Source organism: Cheilinus undulatus, linkage group 21, assembly GCF_018320785.1.
Source record: "Cheilinus undulatus linkage group 21, ASM1832078v1, whole genome shotgun sequence".
NCBI classification, from domain to species: Eukaryota; Metazoa; Chordata; class Actinopteri; order Labriformes; family Labridae; genus Cheilinus; species Cheilinus undulatus.
In genome coordinates, this window is record NC_054885.1 from 29,720,056 (window position 1) to 29,737,815 (window position 17,760).

A 17,760-nucleotide genomic window follows, 5' to 3' on the forward strand; every position below is an offset into this window, starting at 1 on the left:
GCAAATTACATACACAACATACACAATGTAACCACTAGGTGGTAGGCTTTAATTGAAGTTAAGCAATGAACTTCTACTATGTGAACCTTTAATTGAGTCCAAAGAATTGATCTTGTGTTGACATTAAAACTTTTTTTTTAATGATTTCTGACATTTTACAAAATCGCCATCATAATCTTTAAAGTCTGGAAACAAGCTGAATTGCAATGAAAATACTTTAATTCATGTGAGAGAGGAGGCCAAACGGCAATCAGCATTGATTGACATGTAGAAGTCACAATTGCATTCCTGACGAAAATGACGTTCACTGACATGAAGCGTTCCTGTATACAACACAGAATGGTATTGTTGAATTTAAACGATTTCAGACCACTCTGAATGGGAGGTGTTATTATCAAAGCAACGTCATGGATGCATCCCATGATTTTAATCCACAATCCAACTATACGGGACACATCGGGTTCCAAACCAAGCGCACCCAACATGTTGTTAAACTAACGTAGTGACGTATCGTCTTTGTGTTGGCAAATCACGATGTACGCTGGGCGGGCATTGTGAAGCTGTAGTTGAGTGTTAGCAGGCTAACTAGAGAAAGAAAGCTAACTAATCGTGAGAGTGGAAGTGGAGCTAACGTTAATGGAAACGCCAACTGTCAAAACAGCTAGCGGAGCAGAAATCTTACTGAAGTGATACTTCTGGTAGATGACTTCAGGAACAGATTTGTATCTAGTTCATGAAAGACCGTGTTTATCAGATGCCCGAGGAGCATTTTGGATACTACATCGGTTGTCCCATTTCCAAACGGAAACCATTTCTGGACAGTTAGTTCGTGCTAGCTAGCTAGCAAAGTGAATCAACCAGGAGACTTTTTATTGTCACCCTTAAACCCAAACTGAATGTTTTGTCTGTCATGAGTCCGGCCGGGTGTTCCCATGTGAACGGTTATAAGGTGGATAATTGGAAACAAAACCTACGAGTCATATACCAATGCTTTGTTTGGAGTGGTACTGCTGAGACGAGGAGACGCAAGGTAAAAACACAGGAACTGCAACGTTAGCTTCAGAAACAAAAGTGGAATAACTGTAATTTGGTACAGAGAGACACAGAACTGTGAAGTGAATGATGTCACACATTAAGCACAAACACTTAAAGGCTTTTGCAAGCGTACGGTGTTTAAAACGTTTCTAATGCAGCAGTTATGTTGCTTGTACAGGGCTAGCTAGCTCGGTTATCACCGGTAAGTTAGCTAGCAAGACTGCTGCTTGTTGAACTGCGGAGACTGGTTGCTACTTTGCAGTCTTGTCTTCGACATTTACTTCCTTATTTTTTGCTTAGGCAGCGATAATTCAGAATATTTGTTTGAAAGTTAGCTGAGCGGTTCTGTTTGGTAGATGCTGAGCAGTTAGCTAGATGCTAAACTTGGGCTCGGGGAGAGTTGTGAAGGCGATGGGCTAACATTACCACACCAAATGGACCCATTGTGCCTCTTCACACGCACATACACGGTCCACAGATTAGCGGTTCTCTACCTAGGTCAGTGTTATTTTTTGCACTTGTTAGTCTCTCACGAGTTTGGATGCTGGGACGCCAGCTGAGTACTTCATTGCTTGTTTGGTTTGGGCTCATCCCACACCTGCCCGGCCTACACGGCTCCGAATAGCTCTTCACAATGTGATGTCATTACTGGACTGTGTTGCAGTTTCCCACCCACTCTCTTCATTTTCTGTCAACATTAACATGTTTTTAATTTGATCGTTTACCCTAATGTTCATTTTCACAAAAAGATGCATCAACTTCCCTGAGGATTTGCAAAAAAAATATGTAGGCTGCTTGACTGTTGCATCAAGAAATACATGCATTTTCTTATATGTCATATATCTTTATGTCCTTGTGATGAAATAGGTGCTTCAGAGTGATGCAGGATGGACAGAGTTGGTGAGTTGATGCTTATATCCCCTCCCCATCTACACTGACATACTGTAGGTAGTTCAGGTGAATACAGAGCTGGCTTGCTTTCTCTTCTCTTGCTCACCTGCCTGTGTGCCTCAGTGCCTTTTCCTTTAATGGACTGAATATTAGATGTGAACCTACGTAGCGGAAGAATTCAGCCCCATCCTTGTATCTTCAGCATTTCAGCCAGTTAGAATACAAGCTAGAGGGGGAGACCGTGAGCAGAACAGCCAAAAGCATTGCTCAGGTACATTACAGACATGCCAGAACCAATTACTTGTGCAACATGGTCGATGATCCCTTTGTTTACACTATGTTGTAGTGATGTGATGAGGTTTTACCTCGTCCAGATTGTTTGATATCTATATCTTCTGTACTTCAAATACACTCAAAATGAAAGTAAATGGATTTGACTTGATTCTGATTCTTTACCTTACAGGAATAAGATCAACAACATCACAGTGTGTCAGGGGTGCTTTCTACTACTCACTTTTAATCAGTTCACAACATTCTGCACCCTCAGGCATGTTTAGATGTTGAAAAATTTGGCATTACAACCTCGCACCATTTTTTTTAAAGATGATGTTTGCTGCAACCAGTGCATCAACAGTGAGCATAAATTTTTCAGCTTAGATGTACCTCTGACAAAAACTCATTATGTCTCTGTGATGTTGAGAGAAACACAGTCAAAATTAATGAGGCATACGGGTACATTTTTCATTCCTGTTTTCTCTCATGCTCTCTGCATGAACATTCCTCTCAGTTGAATTGTCAAGGTTATATAGCATTGAAAGCCCACTTCTTCCTTTTTAAATATCTAATTTGTCCTTTCATGAGCTAGGTTCTGTCCATTTTAAAGCTCATATAGCAACATCTGACTGGTTGAATTGTATTTTTCAGCTCTATATGCTGTCTGTAGATGTCTTCTGTAAGCACATTTTTTCCCAACAAATAAGCATAGACTTTTTTTCCCTATCATGCTGCATTGCAATTCACCAGTGGCCTTGTAATCGTGAAAGCAATCTTACATAACTGACAGAAGACCTTGTTATGTTTCCAATATTGAAAAGTGCTTTTTAATACCAGTGCCAAAAGTAATCATGACATGTTGGAAATATCATCACCTTATTAGTTTCCTTTTGTCTGCAATGACAGAGAGAAGACAAGCAAGAACATTTTTTTTTGTATGCATTTAGATTTTTCTTGGCCTGTTGCACTGCCTAGAATGCAGTCTAGGTGAATACAAGTCACTGCACCAAAACAGGCTCCATAATTTCTCAGCACTTCCTCTTTAATCAGCCATCTAGGTTTCATGTAAATTATCATGTGTCAATAACAAACAAAGAACAGTGCAGTGTTAGCAGTGAGTGAAATGGATGCAGAACAGGCAAATTGTAGCAATGCCGTGTTTTAACATGATTAGTATGTATTCTTGAAATCCTGTTGGCACTTGAGGAATACTTTAACAAGACGGGAAAAAATAGTAGCATAAAATCTAGGGCTGCATCGATGAATTCTTAAAATCGATAAAAAATCTATTATTTAACGTGTTTGCCATGAATAGGATTATTGATTCATTTTGTTGTGGGATTATTTCACCACTCTCAGTTAAGGTTGTCAAAAAGGTTGATATTTTTTCAATACCATGTGCTTCAGATGATAAAATATCTCTTATTTTTACATTTTATAGTTCTGAAATGTATCAGGGTTATGCCACAAAACATACTGAAATCAAGTAGAGAGAAGGTGCCTTGCTTTTAACAAACAAAACAATGATACAGAGAAATAAGATGTTATCTGCTCATCAGTTCACAGCATAATTACGCTCTAAAAAACTTAGAAACACTCAGACACCTACACACACATGGGAGGAAAGAGCAGAATTTTGTTTAATGGCTGTTGCTTTCTAACTGGCTGTTTTATGAACTGGTCAGCAAATATGTTTTATGAAGACCCTGTAGCATCTTATTAAAATTCACATGCTAACGTCGGTGTCTGTCGCATCTGACAGAGAGCAGAGGGGAGAGAAGGCAATGTCACCTGGTTCCTACCTCCGGACCTGTGGACTTTGACCGCTTTACACCCTTAAACAACAATGGCACCCATAATTGTCCTAAACAAGAATAATGCAGACTGATAGTTGAATAATTATGATAATGCAAAGAATATCTTTTATTGTGAGCATGCATTTTGTCTTAGCGTTAACTAGGGATGCACAGATGCATCAGTTAAACATCATTATCAACAAATTTTGGTCCTGTTAACAAACATCTGCCACATGCGAAATTATGTTTTATGAGCTGAAATCAGTTATCAATGGCGATCTGTTGTGTCCAATCAATTTTATGCTGGCAAGGGATTTATTTAGCTGCTGAATAAGGCTGAACAATTTTTAAAAGATTCGTAAGTGAGATTGTTTTGACTCATATTAAAAATGCAATATGAGATGTTGTATTGTAGGGAATGATTATTTTTGTCATTTTCACTTTGAATAAGAAAATTATGTACAAAATCAAGGAAAGTAGAATTTTTTGCTACCTATTCTGAAAAAACGACATTTAAATGTTTCTTTAATATGTAGAGCATGACATCTGTGCTGCAAAAATAAATATTAAAGTAGTATTTCAGGTCAAAGATCTATTGCACATGCAGTAGGTCATATTGCAATTTAATCAAAATTTCAATCAATTGCTTAGCATTACTGCTGAATCTAATAAGAGACTTTAAATGGGTAGAAAAAGGGACCGGTTGGACAAACTAATGTTTAATGGTCAAATGTGAAAGAAAATATTGAAATACTAGAAATGTTACACTTAGTGAAGTATTTTAAAAGATATTAGCATTGGTAATGGGTAAATTATAATTTTAAACATTGGTATTGTCCTCAATTTTCCCAGTCGGTGCAACTTTAGAATTACCGTTATGTCTAATTTTTATGTTTTCAGGAACTCTTTAAAATTTGCAGTTTAGAAATCAAAAATAACTAATTTAGCTATTTTTGGGTGTCATGGAGGTCATTTTTATTGCCATAGTATGGAAACAGACATCAATGTTGTTTTTATTTTTTCCAAGTATCACAATTAAAATCAAAATTCTGGCATTGTAACATAAGTGTTCGCAGAGGGATGGAGCTGTTTACATCACTCATAGATAGTTGAGTGGAGTGTCCAATAGCACTTTGTCAGTTTAAGCTCCGATTGTGACTAAACTTTGTAGTTTTGTTATTTAGAGTGGTGGTTATAATTTAATAATTAATTAAATATATAAAGAGAAATGTTCTTCACAGAGCATTTTACCTTGACACAATCAACATGGTCAAGGAATAGATAGATCTTTGGTTAAAAAGATCTCAGATGGCACCTAAGTTTTGTTTTCAGGTACGAGATAAGAACAGATCAGATGTTATTGGTTGACTGTCAGATATCTGAAATACCTGATATTTCCCCCACTGTGCGTCTTACATGTCCAGCAAAATTGCTTTTCTGTCTTTATATGACAGGGCAGTTTTCTCATATATTTCTTTTATTTAAAAAAATGTGCTTACAAAGTGGTCAGGCTGTTGCTTCCCTGTATTCAGTCGTGTCTAATTTTATTGCTCAACAGTTGTCTAACATCTGTTATACTGTGTACCTATTTGCTCTGCTCTGCCAATCTGGACCCGGGCATTTAGTGGAACAGGTGACTGATGGGGAGAGAGAGGCGACAGCAGAGGCTCCTGAATGAAGTGTTCTCCCCCTGCTGCTTTTTAACTGCACTCCAGGATGCGGCTATATAAGAGCGTTGTGATGCTCTCTTCACTGAGGCTCTCACCCACCTGACTAATCTGACATGCAGAGCAGGTGTAGTGCTGCTCCTCTGGTACACAGGCAGTGCAGTCTCCTGAGACTCGACGGTCTCGGGTTTTGTTCAGCACTGAATTATGAGCAGGACGATATCACATGCAGGCATTTGTTATATTGTGAGATAAAAAATGCATGCAGAAATACCGCATCTGTCCTTGCTGTGTCGAAATCAGTATTTGAATAGATGGCAGTGACATTGAGGGGGTGCGCTGAATGTTACCATGCATGATAAAACAAGAGCTTATCCCTACACTGCTTGATAAAATAGTGTCAAATACACAGAAAACAATGTAGCAAAAGATGCTTCTTCTGTGTTGAAAGAAAAGACAAATTTTGACATTGTATTCAATTTGGTTTCATTAGCTGGTATTTTTTTATTGTAAGCTGATGTTTTTCACCTCCCTCTCTTTTTTTTTCATAGTCAGTCCTCGGCAGCATCCCTGCAAGCTGCCATCCTCTCTACCTCAGGCTAAAATCAATTTCCAGGCAATGTGCAGGGGCACTGGTGGAAAATCTGTCACCTGCTCTGCATGCACAATCCAAACCCTACGTAAGAAACAAATGGCAGAATGAAAGTCAGACATAGGGTTGTTGTGCAGGGATGACATTACGGCATGTGTGGCTTTGAATAGGAAACATTTGGATGGTAATTTATTTGGCATGTAAGTCCCTGGTGTATTGCCCCATTAATTTGGCGTGAATTTGTGGGTTTACATTGACGCAGTGTATGAGTGTGTACTCAGGGAGTGCCAGGCATGAATTATGGATTGAACTTGGTGACAAATTTGATATTGTTGTGGACTCCCTCAGCCCTCCAGTCTGATATGATTTTGTCCTAATCGTCCTGTGCGCACAAACGCTAATGATACCCAAATAATTTCATAATTTAACAAAAGCTCCATGGAGAAGATGATTAAATGCAAATTGAGCAGCATACAAAAGATGAAAAGAACAAACAAGAATGCAGTAGAGTTGAGTCATTGATGTTTTCTGACGCTAAACGCACAAATTTATCTCGTACATGATTTTCTTTTGTGTATCTTTGCCTCTTTATTTGCTATGTAATATCAGAGGATGTCAGTTAGTAGAAAGGTAGATTGTCCACGCCGTTTCGCTAGCCCAAGGGGCTACACCCGCTGTCACGTTGTGTCATGTAAGAAAAATTGCCTTCAAGATTGCAAAGGAGAGGAGGAACTGTTTTTCTATGAAGTGCCCCTTCAATTTTCCCTGGTCATGACTTTGATCCCTGTCTTTTCATGTATTATTGCTGAGAGTGTATGTTTAGTGAGTGATTGCTTAGTACGTGAGCCTTTGTCTGAACAGATTTCTTATCTTTTCTTTTCTTAATTGAGATTCATGTTCGAGCAGATTGCAAAGTGCCATTGAAGCCGCCTTGCTGAGAGGATGTCTTGTGGATAGAAACCTGCTTATGCTTTTAACAGTTGAATTCATTCTTCTGTTTAGGCCCAACTCCAGTCATTTTCATAATTTATAGTTTGTGAATGGCTTTGGTTGTGGAGGGATGGTGTGAATATTCATGAAGGTCATGGTTATTTATTTTATGTGTGCTGTTCATCCAGCTGGATAGACTCCTATTTTACTATCTGGAAAACGAGGTTCTGTGTAAAACAGGGCTCCCATGTAGGGATCTACCGTGCCGAGAACGAAGCTATTATCTTAGGTTGAGTGAAAATTGGACGAGATGAAAGCAGGACGGGTGGGGCTGGAAGAATTTTACTGCCATAAACTGCTTTGAAGAATTTGCTGTCACTTTGATTAAAGGGGTGAGGGTCGTGATTAGAGAGCTGACTGAAGTGAACTTTTTTATCTTGTGGTTTTGATAAATCATATATGATCAGAGAGCACGTCCCCTATCCCCATACACGCACACACCCCTTTCCCACCAGTGCAAAGTCCCTCTCTTCATGTGATGAGTTACGATGAGAGCAATCGCTCGCTAGATGTTGCTAGGAATTTCAAAGGTGGGAAAATGGATGCATTTTCAACCATGACACATTTACTTCATTCTGTCACTCTCTCCTCCCCCCCGTTCTTTTACTTCGCACACACCAACCCACACACACAAAGCACACAAAATGCACTGAGGTACAGCCAATCCCAGAGAGCGCAGTGATTCCTGTGCTGTGAGCAGATCTCTCTGTCAGATCAACCTCCCATCACATCAGAAGCATGCTCCCTGACTCATCAGCATACGTTTGTAGCATCAGGATCTGTTCCTCCAGCCTCTTCATAGCCTTTGCTTGTTCCTCTTCTTCGCTTACTCCCACGCTTTTTCTTCCTCCTTTTTCCGTGCTGTTGCAAATCTAGTTCAGCCTATGATTCTCATTGCCTCTGGATTATTCTGTTAAATTTCTGCAAAGATGCTTCTATTGTTTATTGCTTGATTTCTGTTATTATTGCATTGTTGATCTGATCCAAGATATCATTTTCTCTTCAGAAATATCACAGAAAAGCTTAAAATCCTTCATTTCACCCCTGTTCCCATCCTGTCCTATTCCCCTCATCCCTTTCCTCTTAGACAACACTTAGTGGGTTCGGTGATGTCAGACTATTCTTACTGGCCTCCATCCAGACCCATTTCTTCCATGTCTGTGCACTCTCCATCACTCCCTCCCAAGTCCTGTCTAATGTGGCTTTTGCTCTGTCACTCGCTCTGGCATTGGCTGAATGACTCAGACTAGACAAATAGCACAAGGGCCGTAACCTCCTTCCAAGAGCAATCGCAGACCTGGTGTGTCACCTTGTGGTGTCCCTTTTTGCATGCCATTTCCTTGCATTTGTTTTACCCCAAAGAACCCAGCTTTCCATCTGTATTCAACTGTTTTTTTTTTCACACAAAGAGAAGATGCCAAATATGCTTGAAGTCTTTGCCACTGTACTGACTGGAGCTGGATGTGCTCTGCTATAGCACATCCATCTTTTGTTTTCAGATCAGATGGGCTAAAGGATAGAAAATACAACATTGAGTTAGAGCCTGATCACTCTTAGACTAGGGAAAAATTGGCCAGAAGATGCACATTTAAAGTAGGGATGCCTTGATCCTTTTTTTGTTGCTTATTAAAAAACAGATCAGCTTAATAAGCTGATTTGCTGCCAATGCAATCATATTCTGTCTTTTGATTTAATAGCTGGTTTAACTGTAAGCCAGTCTATTTAGTTTTGTAGTGTCCTGGGATTTGCTACACGTGGCAGTGTAACCTTATTAAAGCAGCACAAAAGTCATCCTTATTCAGTAGGGATGCACAGACATAGCAATTCAACATCGATGTCGGCTCTTCTGACAAACATCAGCTGTTAGCAAATAATGTGGGCATTAACCAATGTCAGTAGCAGATTTTCATCTACTGAGTATTATTACTTTAATGCTGCTATTTCAAATGCCGAAGGGCTGATACCTAACCTGACACACCAGAACAACTGTTTCCATTGCATAAATACATACAGTGCTTAACAAATTTATTAGACCACCTGTCATTTTTGTTTGAAAGACCATCCAGCATCATGAAGTGCTTTGATGCGGACTCTCTCATTTTCAGTGAGCTCTCCACGTTTTACCATTTTGAACAGGAATGAGGAATTTCAAACTGAATTCAACTTTTTATACCCAAATTTGAGCTGGCTCACTGGGCTTCTCTGAGAAGTCAGAAATTAATCAAGCATAACATTCAACCACCAAAACTCATTTTTTTCTGTTCAGGAATGCAAGTAAATAACTATGATTTGACATATTAATCAAGAAATAATAATGTGCTTTACTATTTTTTCAGTTTTATTGTAAATCAGTAAATTTGAAAATTCACGGATAACAATAATAATTATATTTTAGCATTAAAAATATCATTTCAGTTAAAGAGCTTCTACATGTTGGTCTATTAACCATTGCAGAAACAAAAAAAATGATTTTGGTAATTACCAGTGCTGTTAATTTAGGGCAGCTGTGGCATAAACCTTACGTTGGGTGGTGGTCTAATAAATTTGTTAAGCACTGTATATATATATGTGTGTGTGTGTATGTGTGTATATATATATATATATATATATATGAGACATTCATCTGAGAAAACCTCCCATGCAAAGTGTTTGCGAAAGGCAGGAATTCTCAGGAGGTGACTAGATGAACAGTCTGTCTGTCCCATTCATGACAGGCCAATAGGGCAACAGGACAAAATGTGGTAGTCGAAATGCGCAGCTTCAGTGCTAACCTTGGCTGTACAAGCAAGTGCTGTCTCAGTGTTTGAACAGTGGAGCTTATCAGTGGCTTGGACTTCTGCCAAAGCCTATCAGGAGATCTGCTAAAGTATCCTCTCTGCTTTCTGTGTGGCTCTTTGCCTTTGTTTTAATAAAGAAATGTGCTCAAGATCTGATTTAACTGCCCATTTTCTTCAGCTACATGGACAGTAATGGCTCCTGGCATTAATGCTAACGGCTATCTGCCCCCCTTGCAGAAGAGCAAAAACATAATTTTCACCATAAAAAAGCTTGTAGTCCTGGTCGTTGTACTTTATTTCACAAGGAAATGTGGCCCAGTCTTCATAACACTACTGCTTTACTAATGCTACACCCAAGCTAACCATTGCACTGGTAGCAGCCATTGCTATCGGCTCACAGTACAACAAAACTCAGCCAGTAACTACTGCTTCACTCTCCTCAAATGACGCTGATTGATCAGAACCGTTGTTGATTTGGCACAAAGGATTTGGATTGGAGCTTTTCAAGATTGATCTGCCTGATGACAGACATGGTGTCTAACCAGTCTATCTGCTGTGCAAAGTCAGCTAATACCAAGAAGAGATTTATTACTGTGAAAGAGTTGTGACCAGTTTGATATGCAGTTGCATCAAAATACACACTGTAATTTAACTGCCCAGCACTAGTAATCACCATAGCTATGGTTAAAGTCTACTGCTTTGGTGCACAAATGTAAAAAATTGGTGAGCCAATAGCACAATAAGTATCATGTAGGAACAGTGCAGTTTAGCACTGTTTTGATCTGGAAAATAGGGATAAGGTTGTAGTTGCAATATATGGGAAATGGAAGGTGAACAACAATCTGCAAAGGGGATTGATGGTTGGCGGGGCTAGCACTGCTAATGATAGCCATATTCTGTAAATCAGCTTCATGTATTTTCTAAACTGCTCCTACTAAATTTTAACAGTTTGATTTCTTAGCTTCAGACTAGCCGACTATAGGCAACAACAATTTGTGCTTAAAGGGGTGTGAAATTATTCACTCAGGAATATCACAAATGATTACATTACATCATGCACACAAAGCTTTTTCAATCCACACACAACAGAGTGTTATTCACAGGTAAACAGTTTGAATGACTGGTGAAAAAAAGCATTGGTTTCAATCCATAACATACTGTATTTTCCAGACTATAAGTCGCTCCGGAGTATAAGTCGCATCAGTTAAAAAGTGCATCATGAAGAGGAAAAAATCATATAAGTCGCACTGGACTATAATTCGCATTTATTCAGAAACTGACACACCGTTGTCCATGCTCTGATAGAGAGGCGGTTGCGTTGCGTGAAGCGGTAACACCAAGAAGGCCCGCCTGCAGTCATTTATGTTCCTCTCCTTGGCAACTACCAGGGCGTGGAGACGTAACTGCACCGTTGACAAGCCTCTCCCGGCAGCATGTTGTTCAAGCACCCATCTGTGGACTTGTTCCTCCAGCTCTGGCCATCTTCCTTACAGCCCGCTATTAGCCTTCTTTGTTTTCTTCATTGCAGTAAGATTAACCCCTGCTTTTCGCCAGTCCCTCACAAGTTTCTCACTCACTCCAAACTTTCTTTCTGCTGCTCGATTACTGTTTTCGTTAATTTCTTCAGTGGTACAGGAGCATATAGCATATAGTTGTCACAAGCATAGAGCGCCCTCTTGTGGCTGTAGACGGTAATGTTTACTCCTTGTGCATGTCAATCAGTATGAATTAACATTAAAAAACATGTTAAATGTTATATATTTTGATATATAAGTCGCACCTGACTAAAAGTTGCAGGACCAGCCAAACTATGAAAAAAAATGCGACTTATAGTCCGGAAAATACGGTACTCTTGATAAAAATTGTCTGACATTGATTGAGGCTGATCATTCAGTGCATCACTTACTTAAGTAAAACCTGGCAGTAAAGTAGGTTGCATTGAGGCTCCATTAGGCTGCTGAATCACTCTGAATTCATCTGCTGGGTGGTCATGGAAGCCGCATGGGTAATTTCACCATTATGGCAATTGAAAACAATTTCTCTTTATAATAAATGTGCTGGAGAACCTTGTTTGACTATCAGCTTTTGTAGTTTTGGGCTTATTTTTGAAAACGTATGTGTGTTTGTAACTGAGAATGACTCGCGTTTTGATTGATCTCATCATCGTGCTCTCTACATCCAGCTCTTCTCTCATCTGATTGCCTCAACAGGCTCATGGAAAGAAATAACTGCTACAAGGCATGCTGGTCCTGGCCAGAGCCAGCCAATGAGGCCGCTCTCCAGCCCACCCTTAGTACCACCATCTGGCTAATGAGCTGTCAATCACTCTCCAGGGGCCAGCCAAGCCCCAAACCAAAGAGGAGATCAATCTCCCCTAGTGTGGACACTCAATTATTCCCCATTGTTAAAACCTTGGGCCCAAGTGACTGCTTTTCTGGGGACACAGCATTTTATCTTGAAGTGGCTCTCTGTCCCTGTGAATGAGGTGAAAAATGTGGCTTTAGACATGTGGAAGATAATTTATTACCTAGGTTTGCTCTAAATATACTCACCTTTAAAGACTGTAGTTCACTAATAGCCCCTCTGTGGCTCTAATCTGTGGCTAGCTCTCATACATCTTCCCTGAGGTAATGTTCAAGGCTCTGTGGATCTTAATTGTATATCAACATGGGATCTGAGGATATTTGAGCAAAAAGGGGACAATTCAAAAGGTCTGTGCCATGTGTGTCACTGACATCAGCGGCTCCTCTTGGTTATATTCATGTGGGTGGTTGTGGGCATCTGGTAGCTGCAAGGTTTGACAAATGATCAAGCAGCCTTTTGTTAAGCTGGAGCGAGACTGTTAGCCATCTGTGCAGACAAACACAAACACGCTGCTGTCTGAATCTTCTCTCTTGCCGTACATGTTTGTCAATATTTTCACATTCCAGCCCCGGTCAGTCTCCACACTGGTGAAGTGGGTAAATGTTGGCTTGTTGTACTTGTGTGTGAGGGTTTCTGTGATCGTTCAACACCACTGCCTTTTTCCAACTGTGTGCTCTGCTAGTTTGTCAAGATTTTTTATACTTTTGGATATTTTTTTTAAACCAAATGTATTTTAGATGAAAGAATCTCCCATCTCCATCTCTGTCATAATGCAGGGGCTTAGGGTAGGGATGCATCCATCAAAAATCCATGCAAGTGAACTTGCAATTTATATTACTGGTAGTGATGCATTGCACATATATTTACACAAGTTATGCAATGTTTAGGTGTTTGCAATTTTGTTATCTGACAAAAATAAATTTCCCAGTATTGGATGCTTAGGTTTAGAGTGTTGCCATGGTATCAAAACAGACATCAGTGGTGTTTGGACCTTACAGCATCATACCTTCATTTAAAATTATGCTAGCATGACAGCTGTATATTCCAGTAATTCTTCTCTGTATAGGATGGTGATGATACCTTGCAGCACAGACTAGGGATGCAAGCTATTAACTGACTAACACTGATGCCACAATGCTCTTTACATCAGCCAACTACTCCAGCACTTACAGCCGCTAGCGGGAACAGCACTGTATGATCTAGAAAATGTGGATAAAGTTGTCCAGAGGCTGTGTCAGGTTATATAACCTTGCATTGAGTGACAGCATGAAGTAAAGAAATGTGGACGTTAAACTGCTAAAAGGATCGAAGGCTGCCAGCTAGCTCTGCTCGAAGGTGCTAGCTCTGCTAATGTTAGCCACTCTCTACAAACAAACTTTGCACTCTTATGGTGTGACACTTTTTGTGCTGTTGCAGTGGGATGTTGGTTAACAGAATGAGTTTATCTGACTTTAGTTGGCTAAAGGACATCTCAGACTACACGAATTCAGCCAGATTTTGGCCTGACTGCAACTTTACAGCTCATCATCAAACATTGGGCCCAATTATAAGCGTGTAACAGTCTTTTAGTGTAACATATAAACGACATGTCCTAGACACCCCATGACCATCACTTGGCAAGACTAGCATTTCAGATTTTTTCTACACAGCAGTCTAGTCTGAAACCCTGAACTGACATTAACAACATAAATCCTGATGCCTACTGATAAGAGAGCATTTGCTCCTTATCTTTGCATCATCATTTACCACAGTCCCTATTTTTCCTCCCTCTGGGGATCTAACCTATCCAATGTATAGATTAGATCCCTCTGGGGATCTAATCTATACACTGAAGGGGAGCCAGTCCATATTGTCCTCTTGATTCATCCGTAATTGTTATCCATAATCCAAAACTGTTTCTTGTTTGTGGGTTTCTTCTTTTACGAGTCAAATACCGCTACAATAATACAGAGTAAATCTGTTGTAGCAGTGATTGACACTCTTTGACCCGTCCAGGCGACCTGTGAACTCACACACAGTTGCAGAGACAGTGGTGACATTAGCATACGATGAGCAGTTGGGAGCCCCAATGGGATAAGTGGTGTAGAAAATGGATGGATGATTGGCCCGTAATTGATGTCATAGGCAGAATGTTTGCCCAGCCAGTGTAATTTTTCTTAAAGGCTCCTTCTGTAGGTTGTTGCCCAGATGGATGAAAAATATATCCCATGCAATGCACATGTAACAGTCTATTTGGTTGAAAATTAAAACAGTGTATAAGTAAAGTCTGCCTGATATGAGAAAAAATTGTGATGAGATTTCATTTCTCGATCTTGTTCTAATGATACATACAGTTGTATAGAAAAGATAGAGTGCTTACTTAAAAGCCATACTTTCTGTGTCTGTCTGCTGTTCTTCCATGTTTATACATTACCTGTGTTTGCAGAACAGCCAAAACAAATCCAGAAAACTTTTTTTCCTCCTTTGTCTTGGCACTACCTAATTCAAATGTAGTTAATACCCAACTTAAGCTGCCTCTGGCTGCATTTTCATGGTGTAACAACCATACCATTAAACACTGGTCTCCATCCAACAGGTAAAATGCACACATGCTGGCTAAGGAAGCATTGCTTGGCCACATTAGAAAAACAGTTTTATTGCACAAAATTCACCTTTTTGCTATGTTTTTATTACAAATGCTTGTATCAGGATGCAAAAAAATCAGGATTAACTGCAGAGCTGTAGAGTTAATTTTGCAAGAAACTAATGAACAATTCAAATATTAAAACCATGCTGAGAAGTTTGTGGCATTAAAACATTAACATACTCTGTGAAGGGGATTTGAAACCCAGCTTATCTAAACAAGTGTCAGAGCTATACTTAAATCATTGGTGTTTTTTTTTTTTTAGGATTCAGGCTTACTATTAAAACATTAGAGTTTTAATGGAGTTTTTTATTGTCAATGACCCAAAATGTCAGGAATGCATGAAAACTTACATTAGGCAAAAAAAAAAAAAAAAAAAAGTTGAGAATATTGAGTGTCTTGTGAAAACGTTTTGTGCGTCGGTGCCAGAAATGCAGGATGAAACTGTATGTAAAAAACATTTTCCCTGTTGATGCTATAAATGTTTTGATTAGTCTTAAAAGCCATCTTTTATTTTAAAACAAAAGTTTCCAAAAGGTGATTTTGTGAGAAATAATCAGTGTCACTTTTCTAAGAGCGGCATATGCATTGTTTTATTTGTAATTAGACAATCCTAAATTAAAAAGCAATACTTACATTTATAAAGATATGTTCATATATTTGTCAGAGATTTGACATAACCAATCATTTTATTTTTACATAGATTAACAGTGATGAAATTGTGGTGTGAACCTATTGTTCTGATTTGTGTCATATCAGTGGTTTGAGTATGATGCTACTGTGGCCCTGGATCTTTATGTTTGAACACAGCAGATGACCACTGGTGGATCCTCATTTCAAGACCCTGAAATGAGTCTTTGAAACCTTTATGTTAGTCCTTTGCTAAATTGCATTCTTCACTGTACTTTGCTGAGGGGAAACCCTCGCTCTTGCCTCTCCTTTTTGGCCCTAAACCCTTTGATCTCCAAAAGTCAAGAAACCACAAGTGCCTAAGAGGGTGATCTTAATCAGATTCACACATTCACGCCTCTGTTAATCCATCCCATGTGCCGCACACCCAGCTTTATCACACCTACTAACCCAGCTTGCACAAACCCCCATGAAGCATTATTTTTCGATCACAAAATGAAAGCATCTAGTGTGTGGATTTTTCCACATTTTATTTGGTTTTATTTCTTTAGCACAGATGGCAAATAGCTGAACTCCACAGGCTTTGGGTTGAGGCTTTTTGCTATAATGTCTTTAAAGCAGTGTGTGACAGTATGAGGCCGAAGTACACACCGCCTCATCCCTCCCACATTTCAGATTCATTCAGACGAGGTGGGAATACATTCTTCTCACGCAAAGTCCACACAGCATGTCATTGTCAAGTGAGATTACAATGAGCTGATGGAGGACGGAAGTGAAAAGAGAATAGAGTAGGATTCATATTGTGTGTGTATGCGAGTCTCATGGGCTGCTTTACTGTGACTGCGTTTTGCAGGGCAGGAATTCTCATGTGGAGATTGTGGGGGGAGGCTGGGTAACAACATCATCCTACCAAGGCGGCACTGACAGGCTCCAGCCCCACGGGGTCAGTCAGCAGCATGGTTCTGGAGCATCACTGTTAGTTTCCTCTCCCTTCTTCAGAGTCAAAAAGGGGACAGAAAGCCCCCTGCCTTTGTGTTTAATTCAGCTTATTGAGATTCTGCCTCTCTTTTTATGTGTCTTTTTACTGTGCAGCACACATGTCAGCCATTGTTAATTCTCTTTATGCATGAGCATGTGTGTGTAGAGAAGCATGCGCAGGCTTCTGAGTGTGGTGGTGAGTCACTGCTCTCATATAGCTGTGCTCTTCGCTCTGTATTGACTCTCCCCTCCCCGTCTGTTCTTTGCAGCAGCAGGAGTGTGCTCAGTAGAGCCAGACCTTTGTCCACATCATAATCGTCTTCGTCTTTCTCTCTCCTACTCAGTTACAGCTCATCACATTACTGGTTCTGTTTGAACATGTCAATGCTTTCACCTAAATGCTGAAGGAGGAATAACAGTCAGGTTTAACGAATGAATAAGAAGATGGAAGAGCAGTGAAGGAATATGTAATAACATAGGAGGATTCATGCTGTAGATCAGTGTTAGCTGAAGGATAATCACAGGCTCAATAGGCCCACAAAGCATGTAATGCGACCTTATCTCTGTGTAAAGTTATATTGGAGATCTATTCATCCAGCTAATGCCTGTCAGCATCTGTTCGTCCATCAATCAACAGCTTTGTACATTAGCAGGGGTCATTCTCCTCAACTCTGAGCCCCGCCTAAAGCGCCTCAAACATCACATCCCAGATGGGAGATGGACGAACTTGAGCATACTACCTGTTTGACACTTGTTCAAGTCATCTGAGCCAGCGCCTGATCAATAGCTGATCTAATAGAACATTAAAAGACCCGGGGTGCAGAGAGATGCAGGACTGCTGACACTGAGGAATAGACAGGCTGTGAACCACAGTGAGAGGCTGAGAGCACAGAGAAGCCAAGGAGAGAGGGGAGGGGGGCAGGGATAGATTTTCTGCCTGCTGAAGGGGTGTAAAGGCAGGGGAGGACAGTGAACAAGAGGGCAAGGCGTGGCATTGGCAGGGCTTCTTGTTTTTTACTTGGAGAACTGGTGCAGTGGAGGAGTGGGTACTAACAACATCACTGCTAAAAGGTGCACCTACACCTAAACGTGTGGATTTTACATCTTGCATAGTTGTTTAATTAAGACTCAGTAATAGGGCTGC

General features: G+C 40.0%; 1 protein-coding gene across 2 annotated transcripts in view; it reads left to right on the forward strand.

The window, feature by feature from the left end:
- The first annotated feature begins 571 nt into the window (after positions 1-571).
- Positions 572-17,760, forward strand: part of usp22 (ubiquitin specific peptidase 22) — a 51,730-nt gene continuing 34,541 nt past the window's right edge. The window contains exons 1-2 of one of the 2 annotated variants that reach the window (XM_041777966.1): positions 572-1,030; positions 1,903-1,935. In XM_041777966.1, the coding sequence (XP_041633900.1) occupies positions 911-1,030; positions 1,903-1,935 (153 nt within the window). In that variant the 5' untranslated portion in view covers positions 572-910. The remainder of the gene's footprint in view (positions 1,031-1,902; positions 1,936-17,760) is intronic. The other variant, XM_041777967.1, reaches the window with a different exon arrangement.